The sequence below is a fragment of the Trichechus manatus genome, unplaced genomic scaffold (genome assembly GCF_000243295.1).
Source record: "Trichechus manatus latirostris isolate Lorelei unplaced genomic scaffold, TriManLat1.0 scaffold00286, whole genome shotgun sequence".
Lineage (NCBI taxonomy): Eukaryota > Metazoa > Chordata > Mammalia > Sirenia > Trichechidae > Trichechus > Trichechus manatus.
This window is the reverse complement of record NW_004444222.1, coordinates 306,663-333,971: the sequence shown is the minus strand read 5'-3', so window position 1 is coordinate 333,971 and position 27,309 is coordinate 306,663. Positions and strand designations below refer to the sequence as shown.

Genomic DNA, 27,309 nt, shown 5'->3' with positions numbered 1-27,309 from the left:
CCAGTCTCTAGTTCTGCCCTGCTCTCCTAACACCAGTCTCTGGCTCTGCCCCTGCTCTCCCAACGCCAGCCTCTGGTTCTGCCCTGCTCTCCTGACGCCAGCCACTGGTTCTGTCCCTGCTCTCCTACTGCCAGTCTCTGGTTCTGCTCTGTTCTCCCAATGGCAGCCTCTAGTTCTGATGCCAGCCTCTGGTTCTGCCCTCTGCAGTGCCTATTTCACCTGCAGTGTGTGACATGGCACCAATAAATTCCTAAATTTACACACACACACACACACAAACTAATTTAAAAATGTGTACTCTTTATAATTGCTACATCTGAATACCACCAATTTCATAGTAAGAAAACTTAAATTAGAAACATTTTTCTCTATTTCTTTTCTGCCAAAATGTATAGCTGCCCTCCATAGCGTTTAAATGAAGCCTGGGAGTCAGGACTGTTGGAGATGGGGAGATTCCTACCCTGGGTAAAATGATGGAATGGATAACCTCTAAAATTCTATTTGGAGTCCCTGGGTGGTGCAAACAATTAATGTGTTCTGCTGCTAATTGAAAAGCTGGAGGTTCAAGTCCACCCAGAAGTGCCTTGGAAGAAAGGTCTGGTGATCTACTTCCAAAAAAATCAGCCATTGAAAACCCTATGGAGCACAGTTCTACTGTGACACACATGGGGTTGCCATGAGTCGGAATTGACTTGATGGCAACTGGTTAAAATTCTACTGTTTAAAAAAAGAAAATCAGGTCAAAATTTTACTTGTTTACTCAAGAAACATTTACGGGCTGCTTTTTATACGTCTGGTGCTGGAGATTCGAGGCAATTTCATTAATTAATTCATTCAAGAAATATTTTTTGAGTGCCTACTATGTGCTGGACAATTTTTTAGATAACAGGGAAACTACAGCAGAAAAAATCCCTGTCATCATGAATTTTATAGAAAAGAGATAGTCAATAAATAAATAAAAATACAATATGTCAGGTAGTGATAAAGATTATGGAGAAAAATACAGCAGGGTAAGAGGGATGTTGATGGTAGGGGCGGTCTGCTAATATATACTGGGTGGTAAGGAATGGCCTCTCTGTCAAGGTGACATATAAGCAGAGACATGAAGGAAGTGAGCAAGCAAGCCACCTGTGGGCAGAATAGTCCAAGAAAAAGGAAAGCAAGTGCAAAGGCCCTGAGGCATGGCCATTTTTGGTATGTTTGAGGAATAGCAAAGATGACATTGTATCTGGAGTTGAGCAGAGACCACTGCATAGGAATATTTAGGATGTGTGCTGTGCCAAATACAATAAAGTACCATTTACACTAGAGACCAAGGTTAACTTATGTGAGTTTCTGGACTTCCTGGATGATCCCTGGGGCAGTGGTGGAGAGATCTGGCCCCCCTACAAAAACCCACACCACCTTGCACAGCCATGGACACACTTGGCACAGCAAATACTCACCAGCACACACAGGTGCCAGCTCGACTCTGTCCTGCATGCTCTATTCAATCCCTGAGGTTGCTCTGTCGCTTGCCTGCTTTGCTCTGGGATGCCCTGCTCCCAATTCCTGGCCCTGCTGGTTTCTGAACCTGACACAGCTGCCTCACCTGGGGTTGCAGAGTGGGCTGCTGATGGTAAGGGCCCAGGGTTACAGGTGCACACAGCCAGGGCTGCTGCCCTTGTGCTCTGGGAAGCTCCCCACGGGGAAGCTGTTAAGGCTCTGTAGCAATATACTAGCATAAAAACTCACTCTTCCTTCAAATATAAATTAGCATAGTCTGGGTTAGGCACCTTTCCTGGTGGTTTCCACACTCTCTATAACAGTGCTTATCTTATAGCATCACAGTTGTCTATTTACTTGTCTCTTCTCTTATTAGATCATTAAGGTTAAAATGCCAAGGGTATTCTTAAATGTCAAAATACTTTTGGTTTCAACTTTGTTGTTTACATGTCTTACTTCTCCAGTTAAATCAGAGAGTAAATGAATCAATTCACAATTTTCAGCTCAGATACTTGTGCTGTGATGTCACACGCCAAACCCTTGTCAAAAAGCTGACACCATATGAAGTACTTTTGTATTGAAATAAAGTAGGTGTTTGGTTCTTGGGTGAGACAATATGATATGGCAATAGGGGATGAGTTTTGGACTTAGACATCTGAGTTTAAATGCCAGTTTACCACCTGCACAACCTTCAGTGAGTATACCTCTTTGTACCGTTGCTTCTTTTTCTCTAATGTGGGAACAAGGATTCATAAAGTTGTTGTGCAGATTAAATGACAGACACATATAAACACAGCTAGCACACAGTAATCATAAAAGAAATACTATCTCCATTTGTACCCTACCTCCCTCTTGTATTCTCTCATTCATTCATTTGGCAAGCGTTTATTGACCACATACTATGTCCCAGGCACTGGAATTACAGAAATAAACAAGATATGAGATCTAGTACAGAAGAGAGACACTGAAGGTTTAAGTGCCAAGTGTCATGCATGCATGTTATAAAAGGAAAACACAGAGTGAAATGGGAACAAATACCAAGAGAACTCACCCTGCCTGAGGCCTCAGGCAACATTCTACATTGAGGTCAAGGAGCCATTAATTACTAGTTTATCAGTCTAATCGTTGCTAAGACTTATCTCCTATCTGGCTGGGTTTGGCTCCCTCTATCCCCAGACTCAACTGGTTTACAAATAGTTACTGAATTTTTGTTCCACCCTGTCTTCCTCCCTGTGCAGGATGTGGACAAGTATATGGATAACTAATAGCTCACTCGAATTTGGTGTACTATCAGAGAGTGTACTATACAATGTAATTTGCACAAGAAGAAACCACACAGTGTTAATAGGAAAACCACATGGAACCATAAACATTTACTGTCTTGCCTGACAATAAAGAAAAATGGACATAAATTTCCAAAATCTATGTGAACTGCAAGGCTTCAGTAGCCTTTCAAGACTGGGTTGAACTGGAAGTAAATCTAAACAAATAGCTGATATTAAAAACCAATAACAAAATCCTGAAGCTTCCATGAAATACAGTGAAGTTGAAATATCAGGGTCATGCATTTCATAAATACTTGTTGGTGGGAACGGTTCAGAAATCTCTCTAACCTACTGGGGGCAAGTAATAGCCTGCACTTGAGATCTTGTGGTAACTAGTATCAATTTCTTAGTCTTGACTGGAAAGCGTTGTCTTCTCTTCTCTCTCTCTCTCCTCTCTGTCTTTTCTTCTGCTCTTGAAGCAGGATAAGAAGAAGGAAAATAGTCTTTTTGTTTATTATGAATGTCTTGTTTGTTATCAAAGGTAAGCTTCTAAGCTTTCCTAAGAAGTAGGCTTAGAAAGCATAAAGAATGTAAAAATATCTTGAAAGAATTTAACACTTCATTAACCTTACAATTCTGACGTAAGATGACCTCTCCCAGAAATGTAATATAGGCAGTCCCCAGGTTACAAATGTCTGACTTATGTACAACCCGTAGTTGCGAATCAACGCCAGTAAAGCCTGTTATATTAAAAATTCGAGGTACATACAATGGTTCCTAATAACAAATGAGTGCTACTTTGCGACGTGTATCAAAACATTATTACTGTATTATTATGTTAAAGATGTTTTGGTGTATCTGGAAGTGTTTCTTTAATGCTTTTTATGCATAGAAAGATACACTATATACTACAGATTAAGACAAATATTTGACTAATGTTAGATACAAGCTGTACCTAACTGTTCTGATTTATGAACAAACTCAATTTAAAGACAGACTTAGGAATCGAATTAGTTCGTAATACAGGCACTGCCTGTACCCTTCCATACAGCTAATAATTCTTACTTGTGTTGATTTCTTGACAAAGAGGTTTATTATAATATTATAGTTTTAATATTCTGGATGTTACATGGAAGCATAAAATATTTCACAACAGAAAATAACATAGAAGAAATTGAAGCTTACGGTATAAACTCCATTTGAATCAGAACTCTGAACAATCTGTATCCTAAAATGTTATCTTTTAGAATCTAGAAATTGCTAATTTTAAGAATGGATACATCCAGCTGTTTACTGAGTTTGAAAACAAACAAAAATATTCAGGGAGTAGTGTATCTAATTTTTTATAGCCCAAATTGGAAGATTTATTAAAACGTCAGCCTTCTCAAAACCTACTCTAGGAAATCATACTTTAATTTTTGGCATTTTGAAGTGACTCTAACTTCTTTTTTAACGCTAGAGTTTCCCCAAACAATTTCTAATCCAAACCAAACACAACAAATTTAGATGAAATAGAAATGGGTAACTCCATTGACCAATGCCCATGTGAGATCTCAGTAGCCTCTCTGTTTGGGTAAGATCAATTGCACAATTAAGGAAGAGTAAAAGGACATGCAACAAAGAGATAAGCCCATGCTCACTTTTCAACACATGCATTCAAACAAAACACATTTAAGCCTGAAAACTGATTATCTTAAAAATAAAGTCACAGTTGTGCCTCTCTGCGACTTTGAGAAGCAGAGCCTAAGATAAGTCTCTGTCGGTATGTCCCTCTAAGGAGTATCTCTGAGGCTGAAGGTTAATGTTCCTTATTCTAATGGAAATACTAGCCAAAAAAGGAAAGAAAGAAAAGAAAACTACCATTCCCCAGTAGCTGTCACTTCTTATGTCACCCTATATGAATCTGAGAGCTTCCAAGGAGAATCTGAAACAACAGTATTTATGAGGACAAAATCTGTCTTAATGGAAAATGAAATTGGAAACATTATCACATCCATTCATACTGGGCATGTAAATTTTGAATTCTCAACCTGATGCTACAGGAGACTTAAAATAACTTATTGATGAAATATTAATTCTAGGAATTCTAGGAGGGGTGACCAAAGCCTAGATTTATTTTTCATCACTGAAATTTAGGGATTATGGCTATATTACCAGAAAACCAGATTAACTATTTGGGTTGTATAGTTAAATTCTAGAGAGCGCTACTTATATTCAAAATGAAGAAGTGACCACACACTGTAAACTGGGGAAAGAGCTTTAAAAACTGAAAACAGACTTTTTCACAGTCCTTCATTAATAATGCTGCTGTTGCTATTGTTAGATGCCGTTGAGTCGGTTCCGACTCATAGCGACCCTATGTACAACAAAACAAAATGCTGCCCAGGTAATAAACTATATTTCTGTCAGAGAAAGAAACACATGCCTTCATGAGTGGAAAAAAATGCTAATCTTCCTGTAGAGTGATGTCTTTTTTTCCCTTTGGTGCAGTTGTGAAAGAAAGGTAACATGGAGAGCTCAGTCTAGATTTTAAGTCATAGTCTAATGTTATCTTCTAACTGAAATTCTTATGATGACAATGATTATTAATAATGAATGCTTAATGAGTGCCAACAGTAGGCTGGGTGCTGACTGGTAGCTGCACAGGGATGACATATATAAGAATAGGACCTGGCACATGGAGAAGGAGTTTAGATTCTTTCCCCATGATTCACCCACTGCTATGGGAGCTGTCCACAAAAATATCAAGACAAATTGAGTTCAGTGTGAATTTAGCTCAGATGCCACTTGGAATTTATGAGTTAATGTTATGAAGTCCATCCACAAAGGTTGCTGTATACCCTTTTATCTCATAAAGGATAACAGGCATCAAAGTGAAGAACTGAGAAGACCTCTCCAGGAGGCTAGCAAAATAATTTCCTTTAAAATAATGTCAATGGCATGATGAGTAGGTGCTTGCTGTGAGCAGAGGGAGATGGCAGAGAAAGGATGAAGACAGGAGGAAAAAAAAATACTATCATGGGGATACTGTGCTCTTAAGAAGATACCTAGAGACAAGCAAAGAATATCAGCTTGTTGTCTGAGTCTCAAAGAGGGAAGCATAAATTAGTAGGAAATAAGAGATGAAAGAGTAGCTTAGAAGCTGTGAAGTTAGAAAGAGGAAGCACTTCCCTCCTATTATCTGACTGAGTAATGAGGAAGTATACATGAAAAGACTGAATACAGGAAATATGAGGAGTCTATGGCTTTAGGGGGTGGTATGGCCCATTGTTGTTGTTGTTAGGTTGTTGTCGTTCGGTACCGTTGAGTTGGTTCCAACTCATAGCAACCCTGTGTACAACAGAATGAAACAGTGCCCTGTCCTGCGTCATTCTCACAATCATTGTTATGCTTGAACCCATCATTGCAGCCACTGTGTCAATCCACCTCATTGAGGGTCTTCCTCTTTTTGCTGACCATCTACTTTATCGAGCATGATGTCCTTCTCCAGGGACTGATCCCTCCTGATAACATGTCCAAAGTACATGAGATGAAGTCTCTCCATCTTTGCTTCTAGAGAAGCATTCTGGCTGTACTTCTTCCAAGACAGATCTGTTCGTTCTTCTGGCAGTCTATGGTATATTTAATATTCTTCACCAATACTGTTAATTCGAAGGCATCATTTCTTCATTTTTCCTTATTCATTGTCCATGCATATGAGGCAACTGAAAAATATCACGGTTTGGGGCAGGTGTACCTTAGTCCTCAGAGTGACATCTTTGCTTTTTAACGCTTTAAAGAGGTCTTTTGCAACATATTTACCCGATGCAATACGTCATTTGATTTTTTGACTGCTTCTTCCATGGGTGTTGATTGTGGATCCAAGTAAAATGAAATCCTTGACAACTACAACTTTATGCAAAAAATTGTGAATGTGCATGTTTCTAAGAAGAAGGTCCATAGCTTCCAGATTCTTAATCTGCTAGATTGTAAAACTCCAAGGGGGCAGCGACTGTGGCTGTTATTAGATCCCAGCTCTAAGAGTGAATTAGGTCAGTGTCCACCAAAGATTAAGAATCACTGGGTTAGCGGAAGAGTTCTATAAATAATCTTCAAGAGTCAGAATCCAAGAACAGGTTGAGAAAAGCTTCTTGCCAAAAAGAAAACTGATAAAAAGATTGAAGGTAGGGTAGGAAGCATTTGGAAGTAGTAGATGAAAAATGAGGCTCAGCCCTCTGAATGAAAGCCAGAGTTGGAAGCAGGGAGAAAAAAAAAACACAACATTGGATCAACATGGGATGTGCTAAAAGGACAGAAGGGAAGTCAGGAAAATAACTGAAACTTTAGGATATAGACAGAAAGAAAAAGAGAATTCAATACTTATTCTCCATTGTTCACTTAAAATGAGACATAAAACTCAGACAAAGAATTGGATTAAGTAACTCAAACTGAATTCATGTGAATTTGAAAGATACTTCGATAATCTCTGTGATGAATCCACTAACACTCAGTACCTATTTATTTCAATCATTAAAAAAATGCATCTAGTCATAGAAAATCAAACTAGTAGCTTTGGCTTTTTTGTTTTGTTTTGATTTTATGTATAACCTAAAGAGAAATCTCTATTCTATTAAAGTTTATCTTCACAAGCAAAACAAAATAATTTAAAAAGGAAAATAATAGAGTTCTTATGATATCTCAAGGAATCTTTAATCTCCAGGAATCACAGTCCTTTCACTTATTTCATTATTCCTAATTGAGGGATGATAATAATAATCAATAATGTATGAACAAAACCATCATAGTCACAATCTCATTTGTTAGCTACTCACCTCAGCATGCTGGGCATGTCCACAATCTTCTTCATTTTCTTTGCTATAAACAACAGCAACAACAAAATATTATAAACTGTCAATTTGTCTTATAACAATTTTTTATCCATTGATATTATGATTTATTTTAAAAATGGGCTGAGTATCTCTAAACCAAATTCTTACAAAAGTTAAAAACAAAACAAAAAAATTAATCAAAATAAAACAAAATCAGAAACATAAACAAGTAAGAATACAGTTATTTGCCTTCAATGGCACCATGGTAGATGTTCTAATCATTTTCTATAAAATACTGGTAGTAAACATATAGTCTTTTAACTCTATTCTTAGTTGTCACACAATTTAAAGTGAAACAAAAATCTCTCCATACTCTTGAAAAAGATGCGAGAAGAAAATTCTAAAACTACCTCTCATTGGTCATCAGTTCAATACCATCAGGTCCAGTCCTCTCATGAGATCGTGCGGAATTGAGACTTTCCATATTCTGTAACCAAACAAATCATTGGTTGATCAGTAGGAATGGTAAGAAATATGTAACAGCAGACAACTTCTTTCTTTAAGATAGAAAAATCAAATAATATGCAGATACAAACTGATTCTAGTCTATATATTTTTTAAAACTAGTAAATTGTGAGTTTATTACATGCTTCTTGCATAAAACTGTACATTGAGCTTTACTCATCCTTTAATGAAGATATCTGAAAACATCCTAGAAATGGTAAGTGTGTCCTAAAATGTCTTCGTTAGGTATTATCCACATTTTATAGCTAAACATAGTGAAAATTCAGGTTCTCAGAGAATCAGGATGGCATTAGAACTAGAATTGAGGAATCTGACCTTGAATCTAATCAGAAACCTGTAACATCTGCTGCTCATTTAACATCTTTTCAGTATATATTGCCAGTACGATCTAGAGTAATATATAGTCTATGCTTAAGCTATAAAATATCCATAAAAAGAAATGGAGTTAACTGAAGAGCATTTGGTTTCTGAGATATTTAATGTTAATCTTTACATTAGCTAAAATAGAAAAAATATAAACAGGACACTTACTCTGAGTATGTATTTCTGGCTGACCCAGTGGGCGCAATTCTTATCAGGGGTATATTTTAAAGACTATTTTTTATAAGTGCCTCTGTGAATACAGTCAGTGCCTTTTAAATACAATTCACATGACTGAGCACAGAATAAGTAAGCAATAACTATGAAGGAAGATTACAAGTATGCAAACAAGAGCACATTTAAAGTCAGCAAACTCAAAAACATAGCTGTCTTGGAAAATGTGGCCCTTAATTTCATTAAACTCAAGGACTCTTAACTGTATTAAAAGGAAATTAAGCATAAACTACCCACCTGGATCATTAAAAAAAATAATATAGTGCATGGATTGAGGCAACATGTGTTCATTTACATATCAGTAATCTCCCATTATGAAAAAGAAAGAAAACCCTTTACAAAGTAAATCTGATTGTTGTTGTTAGGTGCTGTTGAGTCAGCTCTGACTCATAGTGACCCTATGTGTAACAGAATGAAACACTGTCCCATCCTGTGCCATTATCACAATCATTGCTATGTTTGAGCCCATTGTTGCAGCCACCATGTCAATCTGATTAAGTTTTGCAATAATCCCATGAAATCAACATAAACAAGCATCTTCATAAAATAAAGATATAATTTGAGTATAAACTAATCTTTGGCTTGGTAGATAAATGGATTATTTTCCGTTTATGTTGGTTTGGCCAATTTGTGTAGGATAAAGTTTGAAACCCTGAGCTCTGTCAAAGAATATAGACAAAAGGGAAACAGCATAATGCAATAGTTCTGATGATGGCTCTGGAGTCAGAAGCCTAGGTTTAAATCCTAGCTTTATCATTTACCAGCTGTATGATCCTACTTGAACCTCAAGTTCCTCATCTGGAAAATGGAAATAGCAACAATACTTAACATAAGGTTGTCATTAGGGTTAAATGAGATAATACATGTAAAGCACTAGAATAATGGTTGGTACATTTAATGAATATCAGCTGTTGTTGATGTTATTATTTCTAAAGCTACGAAATCTTCAAGGAAAAGATTTCACTTCTATTTATCCGTGATTCAGATGGTGTCCCAGAAACTGGATAGACAGTTTGAATAATGAATTCATTTGAGTAATAAGCATCGACTTACACACTTGGATAATTTACAGTTAGACAATTTTAGAAAATGGCCCCATGAAATTAAAAAAAAAAAAATTAAGACAACATTCAGTTATATTTACATTTTTATACTTCTGAAGTTTGAGTTAAAAGAAGTCTCTCTGAAATGGTTTCCATTAAACCAAAGTGTAATTGCTCTTATTACCTGGATGTGAACTTCCTTAAAAAGAGGGATATATCTATGACAAAGACTCCTTGTTTGCTCCCATTGGTGATTTTCAACAGATTATCAAAATCTTTAGTGTAAGATCTAGTGCAATAGTATTAGGTTTTCCTAAAGCTCTGAAACATGAATTCTTTTAAACTATTATTAGGGTAAACACAATCTTCTACTTTCAGATTGTTTTACAACCATGACAGTGAAATGATATATGTAAAATGATATGCAAACGACTATTTCAGAAGAAATAAAAATCTTCAGATTAAAGATAAGGAATCTTCAGAAAGAATGGGAGAGGAGAGAAAATAAACCATAACAGTATTATATAAGTTTAGAGATACTTTAGTAAAGATGTTAGACCATTGATTTTTTTTCTAAACAGAAGAACCAATTATAATTGATATAGGTTTTCAGAATTATAGAAATAAGTCAAATTACACAATGGAAAACTTTGCAAAACTTTGTGAGAATGGTTAGCTGATCTCAGGGTTAAAACATAAGTACTAATTTCTTAAATTCTTTTTCTTTTTTTTTAATGTTTGATCTATATTTTTAGAACTCTCCAAGACTACGGGTTTTTAGAGATGTTATTCATAAAGGGTGACTTTCAATATTGTTCACTATTCCTCTCTAAAGCTTTAAAATAATTCCAATTGTCACGTTGTTCTTCACACATTGAGACTGTTGAATATTCATGATTTGTTTCATTAAAACAGCATGCAAGTACATAGTGTCCCTTTGCTAAAGTAGTTGGGTTGCACCTATAACCTTCTGGGAATAGGGAAGAGCTGAAGAATGTGTTACAATTAGCAAAATACCCCAGTTTTACTGAATAAAACTAAGAAAGACAGTAAAGACTTATGAGTACACTAATAAAGCTACCTATTTTTATGGATACACTTTCTCCTCACTTATTGACTATCTCATTATCTGACATTTTGTTATTTACGACAACAGTAAAAAGATATACTATCTCACTATCTGGCGCATTAACGGTGTACATCTGGAAGTAATGAATGCTAAGGTGTGAGGCCAGAGTATCACTGATTTTGATGGTTAAGGTTATGTGTCAGCTTGGCTTGGCCATGATTCTCAGAGGTTTGGTAGCTATGTGCCATATTTTTATGCAAATAACATACACCTGCTATGTTTGTTTGCCAACCACTCCCTCCCTCCCCCGGGTCAGGTATTTTTGTAAGCGCACTGTGCTATTTTTTTTTTACAGCAACATGTAAAAAAAAAAAAATCAGCACAGTGGTGCTTATGAAAATACTTTGAGGGGGCAAACAGCAGTCGGCAAGCAAACATACAAGGTGTGTGGTATTTGCGTAAAACTACGATAATGATGTAATTTGGTAGTTATATAATGATGTACTCATTCTCCATTCTGTGATCTGATATGATCAGCTTCCATTTTCACATAATCCCAATTTTGCATAAAGACCTGGTCTTTGGAACCTACCCATGTCAATAAGTGAGGAGAAGGTGTATAAAATTTGAATGTTTTGTAAATTCTAATTCCCATCCTTTGCCTAGGGTTTAAGGAGAGAATTTAAAGAAAAAGACCGTAATTCCCCTTCATTGAGATGGAGAAATGGGTAAATGTCAAAATACAGGTCAAAATACCTGCTGAAACATAGAATGCTTGCACTGTATGAGAAGTTTTCTACTGAACTTTCAGAAGTGCAGTATTTTTCACTGAAAAAATACTGACTCAATGTCTTTAGAAGGTTTTGAAATGTTTTATGTCCTAAACACTCTGCAGGTGTGGTAAAACAATGGTTCATTAATGCTTTTATTTATTACAGGCTGAAGTAATAGAATTCTTAAAGAAATGTTTTATTGCATTAACTTCTATTTTAATTACTCTTCTAATGTTAGGATCTTTTAAAGTTAGTGGATTGCTTAATAGAAAAGAGAGTATGATTTTAAGTATAATTTAGTGAAACTGCTTCTTGTACACATTTTTTTTTACTTCATAAAGCCCGGTTTATAATCTACAAAATTCTGACCCATATAAGTCTTTACCAGTGCCTTTCAAAATAGATTTGCTATGATATAATTTATTTTGACAATTTTTGAATGTCTGAGGTAACTGAATTTTAAAAATCACCATCCTCAATTATAAAAATAATCTCAACTCTAAAGGAGCAAAAGCTTTGATAAAGTTAACTGTAGACTGTGAAATTTATTTTCAATTTTTTTAATTTTGTGTTATGGCACTGAAAGCTAGCCTCAAAACCTGTTTGACTACTGAAGCACTTGAGAACACTTGCAGCAAAAACAAATTTGTCTTTTAAAACAGTAAAATGTTGACAAAGCTTTTATAGAGGATACTAAAAAAATGCCTTCTTTCAATACACAAAACAACTCAATCTGAAGGCTGCACGGACTGCTGCTAGACAAAACAGGTTCATTATTTTAACCTTGAGCTCTAAGAGGAGGAGAATATTTGATACATTCTCATTAACAAAGGATTAATGAAAGATTTGAATTTCCATTTGTACATATCAGTTATTGTTTAAAACTGTATAAACTAATCCATATTCAAAAAGAACAACTGGTACCATAAAAGAATGCCTATGGAAGAGCCTGCTACCCATCCACCCAAACCCATTCTACTTTTCTTCCATAGTCATGAAATAGCTATATGTCCAGAAATAATACATCTCCCAGCCTCTCTTGCAATTAGATATGGCCATGTGACTAGCATCTCTACAATAACATGAGAAGTGATGTGTGTGGCTTTTAGGCCTGGTCAATGAAATGCCCCACTTCCTCGATGCTCATTTCCTCTTACTGTGAGTTGGAATGGAGATGAAAACTATCAGAATACCCTGGAAGCTACCTACTGAAGATGGCAGAGATGTAGTTGGCCTGGGTTCCTGAATAACTGCTTGGATCAAGACCTCTACTCTTCTCCCCAACCCCTGAATTCTTGCTTTAGATTGTCACATGAGAAAGAACTTATGTTGTGTTTAAGCCATTGTGTTTTGGGTCTTTTTGTCACACAAAGTACCCTAAACAATATGGTGGCCATTCATTCTTTTTTTTTCTTTTCTTTTTCTCAACACATTTTTAATGAGTGCTGAACTATGTTGGGCACTGGGGATACAATAGTGAATAGTGAACAAGACAGACATCAGTCCGTGCCATCATGACTTTTATAGTCTGTTACTGCTCTAGCTATAACTTGTTAAACTTGTTACCTTCATTTTCATGATAGGGTCTAACTGAAGAGAAATATTAAACATTAGTCGACAAAACATATAATTCAAAACTGCTGGTGCATTTTTCCTTTACTGAATAGTATGTAAAGGGGAGGAATCCTAGATGTGCATATACATATGGTAAGCTTGATTAAGAAAGTTGGAAGAGTATTTACTTTTCTTAGGTAAAAGGCAGGTTGTAGTTATAACACAAGGATGAACCTTAGATGTCATGCAAAGGGGAAACTGCTTAAGTTTCTGATGAGATGGTCTTGAGATCAAAATAATTTACAATCAAATCCCTCCACCTGTCTGCTAGGTCCCATCCCCTATCACTCAAGACATTGCTCTTGGAATGGATCCCTCTCTCTTGCATCATCATTTCCCCATCTGTAATTCTCTAGTATCACCTATCTTTAAGAAACCATCTCTTAATCTCATGTTCTCTCTAGCTGCTGCCTTATTTCTCTTCACATCTTTAGAGCACAACCTATGCAAAGACTTTCCATACTTGCAGTACCCAATTCATTTCCTCCTACTCTCTCTTGAACCCATCTAATCAGGCTTTTGCCTCCCTCTTTCCACCAAAATAGCTCTTGTCAAGGTACATATATGAGATAGATACATGAGCTATACGTTATCTAGATATATGAGAAATTATTACTCACCCACTAGTCTAATTTTGCTCTTTTGACTCTCTCCTGACTTAAATCTAATAAGACCCTTGCCCCCATATTGCCACCAAAACTGCTAGCTGCTCCTCTTAGTCTCCTTTGCCTATTGTCTAAATGTTGGTCTGTCCCAGGGCTCAGCCTTTGAATCCCTTCTTTTTGCCCTCTACACCTGTTCCCTAGGTGTCCGTCTCAAGGCTTTAAACACCAATGGTGTGCAATGACTTCCCAACTTATTTCACCTCTCCCTTGAATGCCAGATTCATATACCTAACTGCTTACCTAACTTCTATACTTGGATATCTAATAAACATCTCAAGCTTAATGTGTCCAAACAGAACTTTTGCCCCCCCACCCCAACTGACTCCTCTCTTGGCTTTCCCCATCTTAGTAAATGACAACTCCATCCTTATAGCTACTCGGAAAGTCTTGGAGTCATCCTGCACTCCCTCTTTCTTCACACTCCATATCCAATCCATTAGAAAATCCTCTTGGTTTTAATTCAAAATATATCGACAGTTTGACTAGTTCTTACCACCCCCACTGCTATCACCCTGGTCTAAATCAATATCATCTCTTGCCTAGATTATGTCAATTATTTTGCTTCAATCCTTGTCCATCCCTCATTGCCCCAGGTTATTCTCAACATAGTTGCCAGAGCAATCCTTTCAAAAGGTATATCAAAAAATGTTTCTCTTCCCCTCTCAATCTTCTAATGCATTGCTCCTCATCTCACTCAGGGTAAATGACCAAGTTCTAAAAATGGCCACAAAGTCAAAAAGAATCAGGACCCCTGCCATATCTCTGACTTCTTCTACAACTTTCCTTTCTCAACTCTATTCCAGCCGCAGTGACCTCCCTGCTGCTCCCTCTGCCTGGCTATTCTTTCCCCAGATACCCTGATGGCTCACTCCCTCACCTCCTTCAGGTCTCTGCAAATATCATTCTCTGAGGCCTGTCTTGATTATCCTGTGTACAGTTCAATTCTATTTTCTCACCTCTTCCTAGCCTCTTTACCCTGCTTTATTTTTCTCCAGAGAATGTACTGCCATCTGACTCTATGTTTACTTGTTTCTTATCTATCTCATCCTATGAGAATATAAATTTGAGGAAGAAAGAGTGTCTGTTTTGATCACCATTGTATCCTTAACACCTAAAATAGTACCAGTCATACAGTTAATTGCTGTATGATTGAAGGAATGAGTAATTCTAAGTAAGTGACTCACAATGTTATGTTTTTTCACATTATATTTGACACTAGTCAGAGAGTCACTGTCATGTAGTTTTTGATAGAAGTTCCTGCTCAGATGCATTGCACTGAAAACAAAGGTTGAAAATTGCTGCAGTAAGTAGATGACTGTTTTTCAGCAGCAGATAAGATGATCTGGAGAGGGCAGAGAGTTGAGGCATGGAGACACACTGGGTAGCTGTTTTGCTATTCTAGGCTAGTTACAAATGGGCCTCGGCTATGTGATGGCAATTTAAAGGGAAAAGGACACACATATTTTTTAGACAGAGCCAACTAAATTTGACAAATGACTGAAAAGTTGGAAGAAAGGAGTGGGGGTAAGGAAATCACTTAGGAAATGACTAAGAAGGTAACTGAGTGATTAAAGCAGATGGGGATCTGGGGTGAAAAAGAAATCGAGGAGGAAAAGATGATGAGTTTGGTTTTAACATGTTAACTCTGAAGAACTATCTAAGGTAAATTTGCAGAAAGCTCTAATCAAATGTTGACTTGGAAATCATTTGTAGTGAGGTGACATTTGAAACCGCAGAAGTAGAAAAGCTTTCAAATAAAATGCTGATGGAAAAGAGACATGAGACAAAAATCTGTGTAATATTTACATCCACACATGATTTGTGGAAGATTAGCCAGTGAAGGATACAGGGAAGAAGAAAGAGAAAGTAACAGAACAAGGAGAAGTCAACACAGAGAACATAGAGGAAAAGGGACAGAGAGTTTTGAGAAAGTATCAACCACCATGAGGACTTGAGGCCAAGGACTAAGCAGATGTCATCACACAGGGATCTTAAAAGGCCAATAATAACCTGGAAAAAGTGCAGAGAAGTGAGATAGAAACTGGACTTCAGGGGTTGAAGAAAAAGTGTGAAAAGAAGAACTGAAGCTAACATGTTCAGACTGTTCAAAACGTTTGATGGTAAAATGAAGGAAAGAAATTAGACGTCAGAGTGGAGGCAGCAGAAAGAAACTTAAATACTGAATTTCTATTTTGTGCTAGACATTATGTTCAATATTACCTATTATGAAACGTAACATTTAGATGCATTGAAAAATCATAAAAATGCACTAAGATATTAATATCCCCATTTTATAAAGTAACTGAGGCTAAGTAACATGTCTACTTGCTATAGTTATTAAGTGATAAAGTTGGAACTAAAACTCAGGTCTGTCTGATTGCAAGACTTATGCTGTCTCTTTGAACCATGCCTGAGATTTTAGTGGATATACTGGTATTAAATGTTGGTTGTTTATAAATAAGAGAGCTACTAAATTACATTTTTGTTACAATAAAGTTTTCTTATATATTAAATTTAATTATTATTATATAATAAGCATAATTACATAGGGAAAATTTAGGAAAAAAGAGAAAAGAGTAACAATTGCATCTAATACTACCACTACCACCATAATACAACCATAAAATACTTTTAGGTATATTTGCTTTCAATCTTTTTTCCTAGGAGTAATTATTTCATATATGTATATGTATATATATATATACAAGTACACACATAAATAAATATACATACATAACTAAATATTTAAAAAAACCCAAAAACCAGTTGCTATTGAGTCGACTCCAACCCATGGTGACCCCATGTATGTCAGAGTAGAACTGTGCTCCACAGGGTTTTCAATGGCTGATTTCTTGAAGTAGATCACCAAGCCTTTCTTCCAAGGTGACTCTGGGTGGCCTTGAACCTCTAACCTTTCAGTTAGCAGCCAAGCACATTAACCATTTGAACCACTCAAGATTTCCGTAACTATATATACACATACATATATAAATATAAATACATATACACAGGTATGTGTACATATATATATACATGTATGTAGATGCACTGTAGATATTGTTTTATAACCTACCTTTAATGTTGAGAGATAGTATAGTGTAGTGTTTAAGGGTGTAGACTCTAAAGCCAGACATAGTACGTACGACCTTTGGCAAGTTGTTTCATCTCCCAGTACCTCATGTTTAGAATGGAGATAATAATAACATCCATCCTATGGACTACTAGGAGGATTAAAACTGATAATAGATGCAAAGCACTTAAAATAATACTTGTGGAATATTCTCCATTTTATTACATAGTCTTCATAGCCATAATTTTTAATTGTTGCACAGTATTTTATTGAATTGACATACAAATGTTACTTATCTGGTATCCTACTTTTGAACATTAAGTTGCTTCTAATTCTCCATGATTATACACAGCATTTTAATGAACAAATTAGTACATACAGTCTTTTCCATATTTAAGATTATATCCTAAAAACAGAGTGGCAAAAGTAGGATTACTGGATAAAATACATGAGTGAGTTACGGCTTTTGATTCAAAATGCTAAGTTGTGCCCTAGAAAGTTTTTAGAAATAAAGAGACTTTTTCTAGGCCAATAGAAATGGACCAATGAAGAAGAAGTAATTACAAATGTGTGTGTGAGTGAGTATGTATGTATATGTGTTTGTATGTATGTATGAGATGTACAGGGTCAGCAAAAAAAGGTGGATCCTCTACAAAATGGACTGACACAGTGGCTGCAACAATGGGCTCAAACATAGCAACAACTGTGAGGATGCGGCAAGATCAGACAGCATTCTGTTCTGTTGTACATACGGCTGCTATGAGTTAGAACTAACTCGATGGCACCTAACAACAATAACAACAAAATGTATGGGATGGGGTGGGCAGATGGATGTAGAAAACAGAATTTGCAAGGATCCTTCTTAACCTTAGAGGTTAACCTTAGAATTTAGGAAATCACTTTATTGTCTGAGCAGGTGAGAAAACAAAATGGGTGGTTCTAGAGAAATTTTGAAGCAGGGGTGAGGAAAGTTGTTGAAACACAGGCTGGCTGTCCTAACTCATCAAAAGAAAGCAGGGGATAAGGTTTTCTTCTGAGACAGACACAGGCATGAGCTAGGAGTTTAGGGAGCAAGAGAAAGTTTGGGAACACGGCAATCATTAGAGATAAAAAAGAGCAGTCTAATGCTCTGATTGGTACTTGGCAACCACTAATTTCTGAGCTTTGAATTATCTGTAGTCTCTTGGTCTCTGATAGTCATATCTGTGAAAGGACAAAGGGGAAAGTACCCAGACAGTTCCACTTTAGAGTTACCAAATCTGTAAGATGTGTTTTTAGGTCTACATCATATTCTCCTCTCTGGACGTGTGTTGGGCTAGTAAGATCAGTACAAAATTATTACTGTCTTCAGTTACTTTCTTCCCATTTTCTCTTGAGAATGGCTTTTGCTCCCATCTCTCCAATAAAGCTGAACTTATTAAGGTCACTAGTGACCTTCACCTTGATCCAATGGTCCAACTCCCATTCTTCTACTTGATCTATCATCTGACCCTCCTTGCTGAGGTATGTGGTTCACTTAAGCTTCCTAGACACTAAACTTACTTTCCTTTTCTTCTACTTTTCTGGCTGCTCCTTTCTAGTCTCTTCTGCTGGTAGCTTTTCATCTCCCCATCCTCTAAATGTTGCTGTGCCTCAGGACCCAGTCCTTGGATCACTTCTCTTTTCTATCCACACTCGCTCCCCAGGTTATCTCACCCAGTGTCATGGCTTTAAATATCATCTATGTGTTGATGACTTCCCACATTTGCATCTCCAGACTGAACATCTTCCCTAATCTCTTGAACTAGAAATCCAATAGTTTCCCTGACATCTTAGATGTCTACTGGGCTGCTCAGTCTCAACATGTCCAATACTGAACTCATGATATTACTCCTAAAACTTCTCCTCTCTGTCTTCCCCACTTCAGTAAATTGGCAACATCAATGTTCTAGTTGTTCAGGCCAAAAACCTTGGTGTCATCTTTGACTCCTCTATTACTTTCATACCCCACACCTAATCTTTCAGCTAATTCTGTCAATCCTACATTCAAAATATATCCAGAATCCATCCATTTCCCCCTACCTCATGACCACTGCAATGCACAACTTCAGGAGGAACCATTTGCATTTTTGTTGATGTAAACAGTGCCCCACGGAGGAGCAGTCTACAGCCTGCCAGGCAGTATGTGCTGGCTCTGATATCACCATAGTTCAAACCACCATCATCTCATACTGATATTATCTCAATCGCTTTTTAACTGTCTGCCTGCTTCTGCCCTTGCCTACTTACTATTTTCAACACAGTAGTCGAACTGAATTTAAGTAAGTCAGATCATGTTACTGCTCTACCTAAAACCCTCTGATGACTTTCCATGTAACCCAGAGTAAAAGCTAGAGTCCTTAAATGATCTAAAAGGCCTACTTCACCTGCCTTCCTCTTCTCTATTACCTCTTTTGCTTTGCTCACTCTCTATCAACCACATTCCTGTCACTGTGGTTCCCTGAAACATTCATTCCAGATTAACATTTGCCTCAGGCCTTTGCACTTGCTATTCTCTCTGTGTGGCCCACTCCCTCACTTACTCTAGGTCTATACACTCAAATGCCAAATTCACAGTGAAGTCTTCTATGACCACCCTATTTAAAACTGCATCGCCTCACAATTACTATCCCGAAACCAAAAAAGAACCCATTACTGTCAAGTCGATTCTGACTCATAGTGACCCTATTTCCCTAGTCCCTGCTTTACGTTTCTTCCTAGTATTTATCACTATCTTACATAATTTGTTTTACTTATTTTGTTTATTGTCTATCTCCCTTACTAGAATGTAAGTTCCACGAGGGCAGGGATTTTTGCCTGTTTTTCTCACTGCTGCATCCCCATGACCTAAAATATTTCCTGACACATAGAAGACACATAATTATGTACAAGTTTTCTTCTTCTTCTTTTTTTTTCAGCTCTAAAAAGAAATGTTTGGTCAGGGTGTAAAGAACTTGAAATGGGGTAGGGCAAGGGTTTGGAAGAGATTTGGGGAAAATAAAATTAGAAGGTTAAAAATAAATGGGAAGTTAAAAATAAGTGAAGATGAACAACTTCACTTTCAGGGTGTAATCTAAAAACTAGTCACTGTTATATTCCCCAGCTCTTTTCTTTGTGGTTACCTTGTGAAGATTAGATTTAAAAATTTATGGAATATGAGAGTTAAAAAAGATCTTAGAGAACACCCTCACTTTACAGATGAGGAAGTTTTTCTTCTAAATTGTGTTGGTAGGCTTTTAAATTATTCATTGCAACAAAGACATGGTCCAGTTAGCTCACTTGTGTTAACATGTAACACGTGCAATGCTGGAATTTGGAAACTGGTGATTAAGGTGGGGTAAATACTTTCACATAAAAAAAGAACAAAGTAGAATTAGGATCTCTCATCCAATTGTTTTTAAACAAGACTATAATTTTATCATTAAAACACATATTCTAAGGAATAAATGTACTTTTCCACTGCTATTAACTATTAAACCAGTTGCTATTGCATTGACTGTGACTCATGGTGACCTTATGTGTGTCAGAGCAGAACTGTGCTCCACAGGGCTTTTCAACGGATTTGGAGGCACCTCTGGGTGGACCTGAACCTCAAACCTTTCAGTTTAGCAGATGAGCACATTAACTGTTCGCATTACCCAGAGACTCCTGTTAACTATTACTACCTAGTTAAGATACTATTCCTGGTGGAAAAAAAAATAGATTTGTTAAGTTCATATAGAAAGGGATTTGAACTGAGAAATATATTCTTTTCAAGCTATAAAGTAATGTCTCAGACTGCTAGTCACTGTGTCTACTGCAGATAAGCAAATCACAGGCCACATAAAGAGCTAATGAAATTAGCATCATTTATTTTACCAAAAATTTACTTTCCCAATAAGAAATATTAAGTAATCAATGTTTAACAAAAAATAGTTCATATGTAATGGTTCCAAGGAGCCCTGAAGGCACAGTGGTTAAGCACTTGGCTGCTAACCAAAAGGTTGGTGGTTCAAACCCACCAGCTGCTCCATGGGAGAAAGATAAGGCAGTTTGCTACTGTAAAGATTACAGCCTTGGAAACCCTATGGGGCAGTTCTACTCTGTCACTATGAGTTGGAATGAACTCAACAGCAATAGGTTAATGGGTCCAAAGCTTAAATTTTTTATTTTGTGAACTGTATCAGTTATGGGTATGAGGATTATTTCTGTCAGTTCCAGCTGATCAGTTTACTTCTAGAAGCAAAGTATCACCATATTTTAGTGGGAAAATCACATAAACATGTTTTCCTCTGGATTTGCATTTAAGTATATTTTATTTAGGGCAAAATCAGGGGTTGTCCTTGAGCAGACACAGAAACTGACAATGAAAATAGATGGCCTGTAAATTTTGTTAAATGTATGGAAAACCTAGCCTGGGGTTAAAAAAACTGTCAGAGGTAAAGTAGATCAGAGGATTCACACACCGATCAGTAAGAACGGATACTGACTATTTTTATTAGAGATTCTACTTCATGTTATATTATAAAATTTCTCTTTAGTGATTTTTCATTAATTTTTAAAACTAAAAAGAATTAGAAAACAGATACTTGTGTTACCATGTGACATTTTTCAATGAAACCGAAGCACACAAGAAAAGTGGATGATGTTTATTAATACTTATACTGAAAAATCTTTAGTTATTGACTAAAAGAGCTTCCAAAAAATTACATACCAAATTAATGACCCATGATTCAGGCCTGAGGCAACTGTGCAGGATATTAATTTCTTTTTTGTTTCTAATTAATTTGGAAGAAAATACTTTTTGGAGTGAAGACTGAAGATTTGAAACCGAATTTCTGAACACAAAGAGCTTGATTGCTGATCATCTTTCCCTATATATTTTTCTTTCACCTCACTTTAAATTCATTCACTAAAATGTGTTTTTTTTGTGTTTTTTTTTTTTTTATATAGTCATAGAGACAAGAACAAACAGAATGGGGGAAAATATAAAAAAACACTTTACTAAAAATTTTATTCCAAAATAAAATTTTAAAATGCCTGAAAGCATGAGATAAAAATCAAAGCAATTTAGAAAACATGGGAATCAGTGTGTGCTATCTCTGGTTCCTCCAGCAGTACAGACTATTTCTCAGTCTCTATTTTGATATTTACTACAAAAAATACAAAGTATGTATACTTAGTAGCTCTAAAGTCTTATAATTCTGTGAAACTCAAGACTCTGAAATTATTTTTTGATTTTTTTGCAAAGTAAGGAAAAGAGATATGATATTCCGTAACTAATTTTATACAAATAGTCACTTACCACAAGACCATCTTGATTTTCACTGAGCTCAGAAAGCTTGGTACTGGATTTCTGACGTTTAGGTTTGCTCCTTTCACCACCATAACCAGAACAATTTTCGTGTACTTTTTCGACTTCTTGAGCATTCAAAATACAGTCATCAAGGTCGCTGAATTTAGAAGGAATATTTTCTTTGTTGACAAGTCCCCTTAAATAGGAAAAAAAAAAAAAAACCTACTTAATTTTATTTTAAAAGGTAAAAGGGACATTTAATAACACTGCCACACATCATATAAGAAGTCAGAAGAGTGCCAAGAAATTCCAGGTTGCGTCTTTGATCAAAGTCTGAGTCGAGGACCACTCCTGAGACCACTTGATGCCAAATAAACCACATTAAAAGAGAAATTATTCCTAGAGGCAAACTGGCAAGGGTTATGTTTCCACCAATGAACAGCTTTTATATTTGTATCAAAAGCAATTTGTATTCAAATAGGGAGACAAGTGCAACTTTACACAAAAATTTCCCATTATTCACAGCAGATTGTTTTTAATCTTATAAATTAATATAATGTATGGAAAAAATGTGAAAAAGGAATACGATATCTTTTCTAGAATGGGACAAATTGATTTTCCCAAATGATGAAAGCATTTTAGCACAGGAGAAATGGATTAAATATATTTAAATCTCACTGAATCAGATAATCTTGATCGAAATAGTATAAGTTAACAAAAACTACAGACTACAACTATAGAATTTTAACTGTAATATGTTAATTTCCAGTACAAAAAGTACCAGAATGTAAGCTTATAATATAGTGGTCCTTCATGACTTAGTTTTAGAAATAAATATGAATGTGTTCATCATACAATTTTATTCATCTGATGGCAATGCAATAGTGGTAAATATGTATGTAACAAAACATCTGCCATTTCAACATTTTTTACATGTACAATTCAGTGACATTAATTATGTTCATCATGTTGTGTAACCATCACCATTAACCGTTTCCAAATTTTTCCATCACCTTTAACAGGAGGTCGGTGTCCCCTGAGCAATAACTCCCTCTTTCCCCCTCCCTTCTGCCCCTGGCAACTACTAATACACTTTAGTCTCTATACATTTGCCTATTCTAGATATTTCATGTAAGTGGGATCATAAAATACTAGTCCTTTTAGCAAACTTGTTTTTACTATAACATGGAACAAATTAATCTGTCAGTGCAGCCCCTGTCCAAATTACCATGACTTGGTAAGGTACAGATGAGGTTTGACTTTCCCTCATGTTGTGACTGAGTTAACGCACCTCCCCAGACATCTAAAGCTGCATCTTGAAATAAACGAGCTCTAAAAAGTAAAAAAAGATGACTGTATTTTACCATCAGCTCAACCATATAAAAAATCAAGGATAAAGTTACTTATTCTGCAATCTAAATTCACAGCCTCTTAGGCTATAATGGAGACAAAATTATGAAATAAATATTATCATAATATATTCAAAGTTATGATATCTTTGGTAATTTTTAACAGTCTATATTTAATTTAGTCTTATATTCTACAACTTTCAAGGTAAAATATACATAGGTTTAGTGAAATTACGTACAAGGTTTATGCAACGTTTTAAAGAAATACCCAAAGTGTGAAATAATCAAAGACATGAGGAAAAGCTAATAGAAACTAACATGCAAGGATATATACTCATGCAAACACTCTTAAATCTCTCGCCTCCACCCACTGAGAGCAGTGCCATCTGTGGAAGGCTGGATGAACTCAGTCTCAAACTCAAAATTATTTGCTTTACTACATATATTTTGTTTTCTTATCTCTCTTCGTATTTCCCCTAACACCTAGGCCATCTGTCCAATTATAAATTTTTTTAATAAAGGGGCTTTTGTATTTGAAAGCTAAAAATTATTTTAAAAACTTAAGACAAAGTTCATTTTCTAATCTCTTTGAGTAGTGAATGAACAACTGGAATAAACCTTACCAAAAAAAAAACACATAGAAATCTTATCATGCAGCTGTCTCCTGTGAAAATCTCTTCTCCCCAAAGGTAAGTCTTTGCTTTAGTGCATGTCAATGTGTGTCAGCTCTAGTACCTATGTGCTTGTGGAGCACCTGTTCACAAGTCCTTCCTGCCACATCTTGACAGGTTTCAATCATGTCTGACATACCTTAGATTTGAACTGAACTTAGATTTCTGTGGCTTCTCATTTCAATTATCAAGATTTCATTTTTAGTTTTTTTTTTTCAGGGTTTCCTCTTCACCCCTACCTAAACACTTAATGTTGTAGCAATACTATTTTTTATCCCTTAAGACAGCTTGCTTTTCTTTTTTTACTTTGCAGTAGGAACTTAATGTAACATTAATATAAAAAGAAAAAATTTCTTTGTTGCATAAACATAATTTTCCACTTCATTATCTTTTGGAAGACTGAAACCATTTTCACTTAAATGATGCGTTGCTATTGAAAAACAATTATGATAAATTTCAAACATATAAAAGTGGAGAGACTATTACAATGTAATCAACAGGATTCAATAATTATCAAATGTTTCCCATGTTTGCTTCATCCTTCCAGTTTATTCTTTTAATTTCTTCTTTTCATTTTTTTAGAAAACATGCTATTATGAAAAATTTCAGACAAACAAAATAGAGTATTTATGTACCTATCATCTGCTTTAATAATCATCAACTTTCTGGCTTTCTAGTTTCAGAGTTTCCTTTTTTCTTCTTTTCTTTTGTTTTCTTAAATATTTTAAAGCAAATCCCAGCCATCATGTCATTTTATCCCATGTCAAAATACATCTCGAAAAATATGGGCATTTTCTTATTTAGCTACAATGTCATTAGTATACATAACACCAAAAAAAATAAAAACAAAAAAAACAAACCCACTGCTGTCGAGTCGATCCGGCTCATAGTCATAGTGACCCTACAGGACAGAGCAGAACTGCCCATAGGGTTTCCAAGGAGTGCCTGGTGGATTCGAACTGCCGACTTTTTGGTTAGCAGCCATAGCGCTTAACCACTATGCCACCAGGGTTTCCTATTACACATAATACCCAGTCCAAAATACAAGTTACTTGATTGTCTAAAAAAAAATGTTGCTTTTACAAATGATTCAACCATGACTTCGTATATGCTAGAGCCCTGGTGGCACAGTAGTTAAGAGCTTGGCCGGCTGCTAACCAAAAGGTCGGCAGTTTAAATACACCAGCCGCTCCTTGGAAACCCTAAGTGGCAGTTCTGACCTGTCCTATAGGGTTGCTATGAGTTGGAATCAACTCAACGGCCATGGGCTTGTATATACTAGCCTCTCTACCTGCAACAATCCTCCTCATCTCTCTGCTTGGTAAAATACTATTTCATTATTTGAAACCCATCTTAGACATCGATTCCTCAAAGAACCCTTGATAGTGCCTCCCTCCCCTGGGTGTTAAACACTGCTTCCTCTATGCTACCTTTTATCTTGCATATAGAGGCAGTGCTTGCTTTGCACAGTTCTGATATGCACAGATTTCAGTTACCATGGGTTACTAAAATAACACCAATCCCCCAACACCATGGTTCGAATTGCAACCATCACTCTATGTTAACTGTGAGTAACTGCATAAAGAACAGGCTTTACTGTTAGCTCTTCAGTACACAAATCAGTACATGAATAAAAGATGTGCATCATGATCAGTGACCAATCATGTCACTCCTTTCAAGTCTGTCAGTGATCGGTTACTGCCCCTCTGCTATTCTGTATATGCATAGACAGCAAAGTGTGTACTTGTGTTACCTCTTTGTCTTCCAGTGATAAAGTCACATGGTATTTTTCAAAAATGAATAATCAGAAGAAGGAATTAGTCAACAAACATGAAAGTGCAGCAAAGAAGCAAAAAGCTGTAATTCTGGAAGTGAAATTCAAATTTAATGTAAATGGAGATACGGAAGAAAAAGCTGACTGTGGGAATGTTGACACAGCTACTATTCAAGTGACTCTAGATACAGTCAGAGGAACTCAGTGAAGGTGAACTTACTGGCCTAAGTGAGGAAAGCGATTGTGGTGAAATGGATTAAGAGGTCCCAGAGGAAGTATCCTGGCAAAAAAATTCACATTAAAAAAACTCTCAGAGATATTTCACAATGTTGAAAGTACAAAAGATACAAGGTTGGTAGCTGATCATACTTAGAAAGGAGTATGACAGTTTGCCAAGGCACAGAAAAGATGCTCATTCCATATCATAAGTTAAAGAATGAAATGAAGGAAAACACTGTTCAAACTATTATGTTTTTTACAAAGAAATAAAACACTTTAATTCTCAATGTTTCCAATGTTTTAAATTACAGTATATGAAATAAATAATTTTACTTTTTTTCATTTTCCTATGCATTTGTAAATGACAGCAAGAATTTTTAAACAAAAATTTTTAAGGGCTGTGGAACAATTGTAACTTTTCCTGCTGATTAAGACCACTCTGCATGGTTTTGGCTTGCACCGTCATTTTTATGGTTTCACATTGCCCTGTTAGTGGGGACTGCTGTACTTCTAAGTAATGTTGATTGGTCTGTTTCTCCTGCTACGACTTGACTTGGTTCTTTGAGTGCAGGGTCTGTTAGTGGTTAGGAGACCTGGCTCTGCAATCAGATTGCTTGAGTTTGAATCCAGCTAAGTAGCTAAATGACTTCAGAAAATTTAATGTCTCTGTGCCTCAATTTGAATATCTAAAATCATAGGATTGTTTAGACAAACTATTTGCACCAAAATATTTATAGCCTTAAACTAGGCTCTGTATTACCATGATGACTTTAGTAGAGACTTTACTGACTCTTTAATCTCTCCTTGAAATAAGATCATCATTGACTTCAAAGATATTTTTTAGTTGGTTGCATTTCTAAGTTGTTAGAGGCAAAATTTTAGATAATACAAATGGATTTCTGTTTTCAAAACACTTTTCAACCATTCTGTGGAGCTAATAATTTTGAGTAGACTATAACATACTCTAGCTTAACCTTTCCTTTTTTTTTTTTAAGCAAGGCCTGACTAAAATCTTAGATAACTGAATCAATTATGTATAAGCATTAAACAAATAATTTCTTTTATAAAGATCAGCACAAAGCTGGTTCCTAT

The 27,309-nt window shown here is 36.0% G+C and overlaps 1 protein-coding gene across 1 annotated transcript in view; it reads right to left on the bottom strand.

Moving 5' to 3' along the window:
* FAM13A (family with sequence similarity 13 member A) overlaps positions 1–27,309 on the bottom strand; it is a 109,734-nt gene that overhangs the window by 40,209 nt on the left and 42,216 nt on the right. Inside the window, exons 4-6 of the mRNA XM_023725108.1 lie at positions 22,214–22,400; positions 7,969–8,045; positions 7,562–7,604 (exon numbers count right to left, since the gene is read on the bottom strand). Coding sequence (XP_023580876.1) covers positions 7,562–7,604; positions 7,969–8,045; positions 22,214–22,400 — 307 coding nt within the window. The remainder of the gene's footprint in view (positions 1–7,561; positions 7,605–7,968; positions 8,046–22,213; positions 22,401–27,309) is intronic.